Here is a 12,525-nt window from a genome sequence, read left to right on the forward strand (position 1 = left end):
TCAATATTCATAAATTGATTAAATTCATGTATAGAAATGTTAAAAAGTGAAAGATTGTTTAAAGAATCTGAAAATTTTCATGGCTCAGTCAATTTTCAGTACTATGTAGGAACAAGTGAAACAATGTTTCATAAATCGAAATATTTTGTGTCTTGTATGGAAAAATTGAAGAACTTTTTATGAGTCGGAAAATTTTCATCATTTTGAAGCAAAAAGTAAAACAACTTTTTGTGAATCGGAAAGTTTTATTGCTCTGTAGAAACAAATTTAAGGAATTTTTATGAATCGGAACATTTTCATCACGATGTAGAAACAAGTGAAAACACTTTTCATAATCCGGACAGTTTTGGGTGTTATGTATAGTGATGTTAGGTGGAAAATTTTCCACTGTATTTAACTGCACATTGAGATATACAATTTCTGTAGAGGAAAATTAGACAGCAACAAATTATAATTTTGCAATTAGATTTCGGGAACCAGAAAATTTTCTAATATTTCAAGTTGGGAAGTAAAAATTTACATAGTGTCTGTCTGTCTGTCTGTCTCTCTCTCTCTCTCTCTCTCTCTCTCTCTCTCTCTATTATATCTACTTATTTATAAGTGTTGTAGAATGTAAATCTATAAAAGTGGTAAAGCTATGAGAAAACCGTCTTATGCGTATTAAACTGATGAAATCTAATATTGTAAGATTAAAGGTGGATTCTGAGGGATGAACGCATTGAAGTTTTTGAAACATTCTTGAAATGAAGAATCGTTAGATTTTTACTTCATGAAACTTTTTAAGACAATATATATTACCAATAAATTCTACGGCTAAACAACGATGTAGGAATAAGTGGAGTATGTTTTTATGAATCGGAAAACATTCATGACTTTTAATAAATTGAAATTTTAAATAATAGAATGGAATATTTGTACTCTACAAACTCGGTGTATGTTTTCTGCAATTTGCATACACACACACACACACACACACACAGATAGAGAAAAAGAGAGGGAGAGCGAGAGAGAGAGGAGTTGAATTGAGTTGATTTTGAGTTTAACGTCCCTTTCAGCAGCAAGACTATATAAGACGGGACCAACAGATTAACGTGAAATCCGAACTACATGAGCTCCCGCTGGGAATCGAAGCCAGGTCTTCCATGCCAAAGGCGCGTATGCTAACCGCTTAGCAACGGAGGAGCTCGCAGATGGAGAGAGAGAGAAACATTGTGTAAAAGTTTACTTCCCAACTTGAAATATTAGAATATTTTCCGGTTCCCGAAAGCTAATTGGAAAATTATAATTTGTTGCTGACTAACTTTCCTCTACAGAAATTCAATTTTGTAGCTGAATGTGCAGTTAAATATAGTGGATAATTTTCCACTTAACATCACTATACATAATATCCAAATTTGTCCGGCTTATGAAAAGTTTTCTCCACTTGTTTCTACATCGTGATGAGAATTTTCCGATCTATGAAAATTCCTTTAACTTGTTTCTACAGAGCAATAAAACTTTCCGATTCACAAAAAAGTTGCTTTATTTGCTCCAAAATGATGAAAATTTTCCGACTCATAAAAAGTTCTTCAATTTTTCCATATAAGACAGAAAATATTTCGATTCATGAAAAATTGTTTAACTTGTTCCTATATACTACTGAAAATTGTCTGACCCATGAAAATTTTCAGAATCTTTAAACGATCTTTCACTTTTTACTATTTCTGTACATGAATTTAACCAATTTTATGATTGCTGAGGAATTGTTACTTGATTACTGATATTTTTTTTAGGACGGAAAATTTTCCGGAAAAATATAGTGGAAAATTTTCCACCTCACGTCACTAGGTATAACGTTGATACCATTATAAGATTTACTTCATAATTAAAGACTGGAAGTTATGGCAAAATAAAACACTAAAAATCGCAGGCAAAATGGCAAAATAAGTTCCAAAATTTCTCTAAAAGATGGCAAGATAAATTTCAAAAATGGCTTTTTATGTGGCAGAAATGAGCATATTCGTTTTACTTTTAAGACTTCGTCTTGAAAAAAAAATCGTTCATCTCTAATAATTACGCAGATTACACCGGCCTGCGAAGATTTTCCGGCAAAAGTAATTTTATGTGATATACGCTAGATTTAGTGTTCTTATGTAAATAATAATAATAATAATAATAATAATAATAATAATAATAATAATAATAATAATAATACCAGCAGTTTCGTATCACGTACAGATTTGTCATAAGTTCTTCTCGTGTTTGTGCTAAGAGAGCTTCATTTTTGTAAGTAAAGTTTGGATTGAGTGTATAGAATGCAGGTATGGACATGTCTGAGATAAAATACAGAATGAGCACAGAAACAATCCCAGGTTAAATTAGTGTAAATTTAATATGCGAAGGAATATTTTGCTGAAATTTTGAACAGTGATACATAAACTCAAAAAGTTTTTGTAGCAATAATTGAAATCACAAACACTCGATGTGCGCGCCACCTGTAACGCGGGAAATATCGAGACGGTAATCTAGCTCCAACCATACGTTGTAAAGCATATCCGCTATGATGGAGTTGACAGCATCACTGATGCGTTCTTGGAGATCGTTCAGAGTTGCGGGTAGTGGAGGTGCATACACTTTGTCGTTCACAAATCCCCACAGAAAGAAGTCACAAACAGTGAGGTCAGGTGATCTTGGAGGCCACTTGCAAAGAACTTGATCATTGACTCCAGAGCGCCCTATCCATCGGTTTGGGAGGTTCTCGTTTAGAAACCTGCGTACAGCACGATGCCAGTGTGGCGGCGCTCCATCTTGTTGTAGAACGAAGTCGTTTATATCTGCATTACTAAGTTGCGGAATCAACCAGTTACGTAGCAATGCTAAGTAACTTTCACCTGTAATTGTTTGTTCCTGAAAGAAGAACGGACCGTGCACCCGACGCTCTGATACTGCACAAAAAACTTTGATTTTCGGTGAGTCACGTTCCACATTTACAGTTGCATGAGGATTCTGGGATCCCCATATCCTTACATTGTGTCTATTCACCTTTCCACTTAAGTGAAATGTCGCCTCATCGCTGAAAATGATCTTGGTCAGAAAGTTTTCGTCGTCCTCCATGAAATTTTGCATAGTCTCACAGAACTCACGGCGCTTTACCTTGTTTTGTTGGTATAACTTCTGAACCAACTGCAGTCGGTACGGGTAACACCGCAAACGCTTGTGTAAGATCTTGGTTACTGTTGTTTGTGGCATCTGCAACTCTCTGCTAGCTTTACGTGTAGACTTCTGTGGGCTGTGTACGAAGGCTGCTCTTACGCGCTCCACAGTTTCTTCGGAGACTGGACGTCGCCCTGAATGTCCTTTTCTTCGATCACAAATGGACCCCATCTCAATAAACGTTCTATGCCACTTCACAATGGATTTGTGTGTGGGTGGATCAGCATTAAATTGTCGTTTGAAATCACGCTGCACTCTCACAAAACTGCTTGTTTTTGCAAATTGTAAAACGCACCAGCTTCATTGCTGTGGGGTGAACGCCATTTTCGATGTTACTGCCCTCTAGCTGCCCTGGTCAGAACTAGGATTCTGAAAAGATAGATGGGAAAATACTTTGAGTTTCCTGAGCTCTGTACAAAATTTCATGTAAATATTCAATTAAATGTTAATTATATGGCACTTTAAAATCAGGTACTGTTTCTGTGCTCACCCTGTATTGTATGTCCTCTGTTTTGGAGAAGATTGGATAATTATCAAGTAACTCCTGAACAACGAATATAACAGTTGTAGTTCGCGCATTCGCAGTGTCAGGCAAGTTCAATACGCCAAATTCTTTTGTTTGAGAGGGGATTCTGGGAACGTGTATCACGTCTTTGTCTACAAGTTACAACGTACACTTGAAGTCAATCCGTGAGTGAGTTTGTGTTAAAAATGGCAAGTGGCAGTGATGTTCGGAGGCGAAAACGTGAGAACAATCCAAACTCTTTCTGTTATATACAGTATGTGGCCATTATATACCAATGACTACCAATTATTACATATATTCTCTATTATGGTGTTTTCTATCGAAATTACAATATAAAAAATTTTCATTGCAAATAGCCAAAAAAAAAAAAAAAAAAAAACTGTACGTGATAGGCAAAAACGGTTTTGATATTTGTAATTAGCACATCTAAATTAGGTTAAATCACCCCTTCAAGCTTTTGCTGGAGAAAAAAGTTTTATTTTGCAGGCCGGTGAGCAAAATAATTATTAATAAAATAATCATTGCAAGTATCACTAATTTAATTCATGATCTTCTAATTATGAAAAAAGAAGACACATAATTTTTTAAAATAAAAAGGTACTAACTAACTAACTCTATGGCCTATGGAACCCGGAGGTTCAATGCCGCGTTCACAAAAGCTCTCCACTGACTTCTATCCTTAGCTAACTGCATCCAGTTTCTACTTTGTATTCCAATCTCTGCGAGATCCATCTTAATATTGTCCTCCCACCTGCGCCTAGGTCTTCCTAATGGTCGTTTTCCGATTGGTCTTCCAGTTAAGATTTTCAAAGCGTTTCTACTTTCTTCCATTCTAGCTACATGACCTGCCCACCTAAGCCTCCTAGACGATCCTAACAATGTTGGGTAAATCATATAAATTATGTAGTTGCTCGTTATGAAGTTTCCGCATACCCCATACCCGTTCTTCTTGGGTCCGAATATTCGTCTCAGGATCTTGCTCTCAAATATTTTCAGTCTATGTTCCTCCCTCAGAGTAAGCGACCATGTTTCGCAACCATACAGAACAACAGGCAAGATTATCGTTTTGTATACTTTAATCTTCAAATTCCTCGACAGAATTCGCGACGACAAGAGATTTTGAACCGAATAGTAACACAAATTCCCTGCTTTTAGTCGACATTTAATTTCTCCGTGAATATGATTTTCCTCTGTTAATATTGATCCTTGATATTTGAAACTATCCACTTTATCAAAAGTATTATTTAATATTTTAACGCATTCATAATTTGCTGTATTACGGTCCCGACGCACTTCCATGTATTTAGTTTTCTCTGCATTTACTTCTAAACCCATGTCCCTGCAAGCGTTTAATAAGATCTCTGCGTTTCTTTCTATTGTTCTCCTATCATCCCCTATTAAATTTACATCATCAGCATATGCCATAACCTGGTGAATACCGTTCAACTCTAGGCCCTCGTTGCTATCTTTGATTTTCCTTATAGCGTATTCCAGAACAAAGTTAAATAATAATGGCGACAACGCATCTTCATGTTTCAGGCCATTTTCGACGTGAAAGCTCGTGGACAAAAATTTTCCTACCCGGACTTTACTTTGGGATTCATTTAAACATATCTTAATTAATCTAATTAGCTTTCTCGGTATTCCAAGTTCTGTAAGAACGTTGTATAATATTTCTCTCCTATCCGAGTTATACGCCTTTCTAAAATCAATAAATAGTTGATGTACCGGGCTATTGTATTCCCACTTTTTTTTCGAATATTTGGAGAATGGTAAATATTTGGTCGATAGTTGATCGATTTCGTCTAAATCCGCACTGATAATCTCCAATAATTTCATCTGCGTGTGGGGTAAATCTTGCCAATAGAGTGTTTGAAAGGATTTTATAGGATGTTGACAGAAGAGTAATGCCTCGATAATTATTACCATCAGTTTTGTCGCCTTTCTTGTGGATTGAAATAATGATGGATTCTTTCCACTCTTGTGGCAATTCTTCCTTGTTCCAGATAAGGAGAATGAGTTTGTGTATCTTGTTCCACAATTTTTCGTCTCCAACTAAAATTAACTCAGCCGGAATTTCATCTACACCCGGAGATTTGTGTTTCTTTAATTTCTTTATAGCTGTTTCTACTTCTATTCGGTTGGGTTCTAGAATATACGGTTCTGCGGTGTGTATCTCCTTTTCTCCACGCACACTAGCTTTTGGTTGCGTGTCAAGCAAATCGTCAAAGAAATCTTTCCATCTATTTAAGATGCTATCCGTATGAGTGAGAACTGTACCGTCAGATTTCTTTAATATATAAGCACGAGGTTGATAGCCTTTCTTAAATTCTTTGATGTTTTTATTTTTACTATTATCTTCAAGTTCCTTAATTTTAGCTTTCAGAAAATCACGTTTCTTTGTTCTAAAAGTTTTGGAAGCTTCCCGCCTGATATCTGCGAAATTTTGTGTAGTTATTTCATTCGGATTTTGTAGCCAGCGTAATTTTGCCTGTTTTCTCTTCTCTGCTAGTTTTATGCATTCCTGGTCGAACCATGGTTTGTTCCGACGTATTTCTGCGTGTTCCAATTATTCTTTTGCTGAACTTTTAATGCTATCTCTAATTTCAATCCAGGTATCCTCAACACTAGTGCACTCCGAATCTTCTAAAGGCGAGAATCTATTCGAAATTTCAATCTGGTATTTCTCTCTTACCTGGCTCTCTTCTAATTTCTTTAAATTGAATCTCTCCGTTTTCGGACAATGAATATTACCTTTATTCAACGATAATCTCTCTCGTATTATCCCTGCTACCTGGTAGTGATCAGTGTCACAATCAGCCCCTCTAGACGACCAGACATCACTTATGCTAGATTGCCGCCTTCTATCTACTAAAACGTGATCAATTTGATTATGTATTTTTCCGTCTGGTGATGTCCAAGTGTATTTATGAACGTCGCGATGTGGGAATTTTGTACTCTTCACGATTAGGTTTTTGGATGTTGCAAAGTTGACAAGGCTAACACCGTTGTCATTACTTTCCTTATGCAGACTTTCGTTCCCTATAATCGGTTTGAAAATATCCGCTCGTCCTATCGTCGCATTGAAATCCCCTAATAGAATTTTCATATGGTATCGCGGGAGTTGGTCAAGTATTCGTTCCACTTCTTCGTAAAAACTCGTTCCACTTCTTCATACTAAATAAAAAGGTACATAGCACATAAATGTTAGCAGTTTTGTAGCACAAGATAAGCTCAACAGAAATAAGCTTATATATGCGTCTATCAAAAAACAAATGTCTAACAAATGATCAGAGATAAGCCTTTTGCTTCACAGCACACAGTTTACTGCTTGTTGCACGAAATAGCAAGAACTTTTTAAAGATTTTTTTTTTTATTTTCCACCGTAAGATTATGTTGCCTGTCTGTTAAGGTTCGTTTGAGACGCGTAAACGACCTTTCAACATCTACCGATGTCAGAGAAGCATATTTAAAGCACATGACAACAATGGGATCCAAACCCATATCAACCATACTCTCACTCTCCAAAACGTTAGAAGTATTTTTAATTATCTGTAAGTCGCGGTTTTCACTAACAAGACGGTCACACTTTTTCTTCAAAATCTCACCTTTTTCACTGGGAATATTGGACACATATTTCATCACACCATCAAACACATCACTCATAGCAACCCAAGTTCCAGATTTTGTTTTTCCAGGGAAATGATTGATGTTGGTATCTGCGAAAAATTTAAAAGATCATCATTATTCACAGATGTCTATCCAAGTAACTCCTGTGCAATTCTAATAGAAGCATCCTCTTCATCAAATAGATTGACAATCTCGTTGATTTTGTCGAGATGCTCGACATAGTAAAAAGTTGCTTCCAACCATGTTACCTATCTCGTCAAAACTGGGGTTGGAGGCAGTGGTATATCTGGTGCAATTTTTTTGAAACCTCTAATTCGAGAAGACGGTTTAATAAAAATCTTCTTCTTTACATTTGAAATAAGCTTTTCAATGTCCGGGAACAATGCACGAACCGTTTCTGCAACTCTGTAAAAGGCGTGTGCCAAGCATGTAAATTGTAACATTTGAAGGAAAATAACTTTAAGTACCTCACCCGCTTTCTTCATATATGTTGCTGCATCAGTCAGGAAGAGAAGAACACGGTCATGTTTTGTTCCGTTAGGTCAAAGTAGATTCAGAGCACTGATAAATACTTCGATATAGTGGAGCTGTTGGTTTTCTCCACAACATCTACTTGCAAAAATCTTCGATGGTTGTCCAGGCTCCATGGTCCCAATTATAACGTTACAGATGAATACCCACATCAGTAGTTTCGTCTATGGAAATGAACATATTGCTGTCTCCAATTGCATCAATGTATGCAGCTTGTAAGTATGTCTTCTTGATGTAGATTCGCAGGATACTTTTCCTTTTTTAAGTTTCTAAAAAGCTTTTCAGAGACGGATTTTCCGCTTCAGAAAGAGGCCACTATACAAATCATACGCGAACTAATTGTGGCGTGAATTGGCTGCACAAAACACTGGCAATAGTTGAGTAGTTTTATTTGCACTGGACTTGCCGTCAGTTGCTGTCTTGTGTTTGTAGTACTTAAATGCTGTCACAAAATAACGTTCCTCAGCACAGATTTTTCAAAATAACACTGACCCCATCTATTAAAAACACGTCCAATCCAGATTCTTTTACAAAGTTGGCAATTTTGTCTTTCAGCGAAAGTCCAACTTTTGGCATAGTGAGAGAGGAACTCACACAACAAGACTGAATTCCTTTAACTGAAGAAATCATTTGCTACCTTTTATTTGTTCCAGGAAGTGTAGACTCGATTGGTCAGTAATACGGTGATTCAGTCCCTGGGGCGGGCGAGCTAAATTCCTTACCTCACTGAGTGACAATACGTTCCGCTCTATCAGTTAGGAACGTGACATGCATTTCCCGTTCAAAGGAAAGCATAAAAAGAAGAAGCAGTCAGGAAATGGCAATATGGCAATTAATTTAAGAAATCAAAAAGTATTTTTTTAAATGGCAAAATATGGCATTTGTGGCATTTTGCCATGACTTCCTCTCTTTATTCATAATACATCAAACTACTAAGTATAGTCTGTAATGTGTACAATGTAATATTCAGCAATTACATATAATCAGTTCAATTCTCATTATTTTACAGGGAATGGGTAGACCAGGATTTTCTCCACATTCTGGTGGCAGCGGTGGATTCCGCAGAGGCCGCGGCGGACGTGACAGAAGAGGAAGTCGTGATGGAGGCTTCCGTGGAGGGCGAGATGGTGGCTTCCGTGGAAGTGGCGGAGGACGAGGTAGAGGTGGATTTCGAGGACGAGGAGGCTTCAAGGGTGGAAAGAGGGTGTTCATTGAACCTCACAGACATCCTGGTGTATTCATTGCTCGAGGAAAGAAGATTCACTTGTTACATTAAATTTCACTCCTGGAGAATCCGTTTATGGGGAGAAGAGGATAACAGTTGCAAATGAAAATAACGAGAAAAAGGAATACCGTGTGTGGAACCCATTTCGTTCCAAGCTTGCTGCAGCCATTTTAGGTGGCGTTAATCAGATTCATATGCCTCCTGGTGCAAAAGTTCTTTATCTTGGAGCCGCTTCGGGAACCACAGTCTCCCATGTTTCTGACATTATTGGACCGACAGGTTTAGTCTACGCAGTGGAATTCTCCCATCGATCTGGGAGGGATCTTCTAAACGTTGCCAAGAAGAGAACCAACATAATTCCAATACTCGAGGACGCAAGACATCCACACAAGTACCGCATGCTGGTTGGTATGGTAGATACTATTTTTGCTGATATTGCACAGCCAGATCAGGCCAGAATTGTAGCCATAAACGCACAGTACTACCTGAAGAATGGGGGTCATTTTGTGATAGCTATCAAGGCTAACTGCATTGATTCCACAGCCCAACCTGAGGCAGTATTTGCAAGCGAACTGAAGAAGCTCCAAGCAGAAAAGTTTAAGCCTCAGGAGCAAATAACATTGGAGCCTTACGAAAGAGATCATGCCGTCGTAGTTGGTGTTTACAGACCTCCTCCAAAAAACAAGAGTAACTAAAGTGTCTGTGTGAGAGGGGGAAAGGAAAGAAGTTATAACTTTATGTGTTCGTTTATGCTAAACAATAGTTTCAAATATAAATAAAAAATCTTATAAATCGGACGTACAGGCAGTGAGTTATATTCCAAATGTGTTTATCATCAGAACATTTCTTTAAACTTCAGTATATGAAAAGAAATCTTGTTTTAGTTTTATAAACAAATGTTTAAGATGAATGTAGCAATGTCTGAAGGTGAACATAAATAAATGTACTGTCACAAGATGTTTGTTTGAATTTTCGTTTATTTTAAATAATTTAAGCACTACTTAAACAAATTGTTGTCACTGATGAATTCTGTAGTTTTTTGTTATTGTTCTTAACTCTTTCGTATTCCCATATGAGAAGCAGATGTTCTGTATTTATATCTGAGGACAAAGAAATATGGATTCCCACAATTTGTTCTTGGACGTCAATGGCCAGAACGCTACCCTGATAAAGGGGTGCTGAAAGAAGATGTGCATAAGAAAAAGCACGTACAGGAATTCAGGAAACGGTTGCACGTATTTGTTTACCCTGTCTGTTTTGGCAAAAACATTAGCTATTTTATCAATGAGAAGCTTTAGTAATTCCGGAAAATTTTCAAGGCTAAAGCTAACTATCTGAATTGTCAACTATTATCACCTGACGATTTGTCGAAAGGTAGCAGAGGTTTTGAGATATGAATTTCCTTAACATTTTCTCAAAACAACTTATGCTGCAAGGAAAACACTTGTAGCTAGTTAAAAATACTGCATTTTTTAGTGCTGTATATTGTTATGATTACTCTATATAATCTACTCTATTTTTATAAATTTTACAATAAAGTAACATTAGAAATCCTATTCTAAAACTACACAAATCATACTTATTTTCCGGATATAAGTTTGCCATCTTTCTAAGTTGGCCACTTTTCATAGAACCAATGGTGGCCAACATAGACAGGTTTCACTGTACTAACAATGGAATATTATATTACGGCCCGACTGTCGTCGTTGTGCAGAACATCATCGTGATATGATGTAGGGTAATGAGTTAAGATTGTAATATTTAATATCAAAGTTGAAACATCGCAAGTTAACAAAAAACATGTAATATCAAATATATTTGAAAATAATTTCAGACTAAATTAGCGGCGATTACATGTAATTCAAAATTGAACTTCTGGAAAGCACAGTATGAGCGCAGCTAAAAGATGAAAACAATAAGAACGGTCGGGATTCGAACCAGGGTAGGAGTTCCTTACGACTAACTATTAATCTAACACAATGATGTAAACGCGCTATTTTTTTAAAGTTATAGGTTCGCATCCAAGTGGCACTCATGCGCAATTTCCATTGCTTTTTTTTTTTGGCTTTTTCTTTTCAAAAGTCTACTATGTTGACGACGATTTGTTTTATATTCCACTAGAGCTTCGTAAAAAGGGAGTTATGTCTGAGTATTTGGTACTACTTTATCAGACAGTTGAATCAAATATAACTCAATTGACACAGTAGTAACAAACTTTTACTGGCTTCAAATTGTTCCTAAACAAGGGGAAGTTTATTACGCATCCTGTGAGTAAGCTACAAAAGGTCTGAGTTCAATGTCAACGGCGCACCCACCGAGTCAAGTTTTTTGAATATTCCTTTCTATTAGTTTCTCAAAAAAGTGAAAGGAGAATGAAGTACATGAATGACTGCATAGAGTTCTCCGTGGCTGAATAGATGAAGTCATGGTTCGATAGATCAGAGGTTTGTAGTTCGAAACCCGTCTCGGAAGCTGAAGATTTTTTAAAAAATTCTTAATTCCCCATATATTAAGAAATTTCTCTACCTTCGCAATCATTGGATGCTCTAAAAGGAGTTCTCCGCCTTAATTCGACAACTACCTGATGTGATCCCCACAATTCGAAAACTTTCCTTCTGTTTCACAAAATCACAAGTTTTGTCATAATATGGATGCTGTCTGATCATTTTTTTTTGCAATTGTAAACTTCCATTGTAAATCATCCCTCTCTGTCACCATATTTGAATCTCTCTCTCAATGTCGTCCACTATGAAAGCACATGGCTTGCATCAAATCTTCGAATCTTGAAACCAAACATAAAAGCTCTAGCAATGTGCTATCGTAACTTTGTAGGTTTGTTACTAAAAGTGGCGTCATTTTAGGTTTTGTTTGTGGGGAGATTCTCCGTCGACATGAGTTTCTTCTTATATTAGTGTTTTACTATGCATTTGATTAAACAATATGTGTTCATTATACTCAAGGGAGGGGGAATTACACTCTTCTGTCCTACCCAAATGACACCCCTGGAACATTTGATTGCAATTACTGGGAAACTAAATTAAATTAATAATTGAATAACACTAATTTCTGTCAGTAGTTTTCAGAGCTTTTCGTCCGAATTACAGACTTTGGAAAACACAAAACCTACTGCCGAGATCGATAAATTTCATAGATTTCATAAGGAGCTTCTTCCGAGCTTGATATGATATGTAGTCTTTGAAGAAGGGAAAGAATTCAAATAAAGGCGTTTATCAAGCTATGGGGACATTTTGTGATTTTTTAAAATTCAGGCGCAAAAAAGGATTTCAGAACAAACTAATGAAAGATACGGTTTTAGAGCTATAAAGCTTGTAAACATGGTCCCTTTTTTCTGTCTGAATTGAAAGAGTACATTACGTCGTATAGACTGGTTTAGACAAGGGGATAAGGAGGAGAAGTTTGA

At 36.7% G+C, this 12,525-nt stretch overlaps 1 protein-coding gene across 1 annotated transcript in view; it reads left to right on the plus strand.

Annotated features, from left to right (window-relative positions):
- LOC145681290 (rRNA 2'-O-methyltransferase fibrillarin-like) overlaps positions 1-10,050 on the plus strand; it is a 32,222-nt gene extending 22,172 nt beyond the window's left edge. Inside the window, 2 exon segments of the mRNA XM_081752927.1 lie at positions 8,889-9,129; positions 9,132-10,050. Coding sequence (XP_081609053.1) covers positions 8,892-9,129; positions 9,132-9,799 — 906 coding nt within the window. The 5' untranslated portion in view covers positions 8,889-8,891 and the 3' untranslated portion in view covers positions 9,800-10,050.
- Positions 10,051-12,525: the final 2,475 nt, after the last annotated feature.

Source organism: Thermobia domestica, chromosome 3, assembly GCF_964235325.1.
Source record: "Thermobia domestica chromosome 3, izTheDome1.hap1.1, whole genome shotgun sequence".
In the NCBI taxonomy this organism is placed as follows: domain Eukaryota; kingdom Metazoa; phylum Arthropoda; class Insecta; order Zygentoma; family Lepismatidae; genus Thermobia; species Thermobia domestica.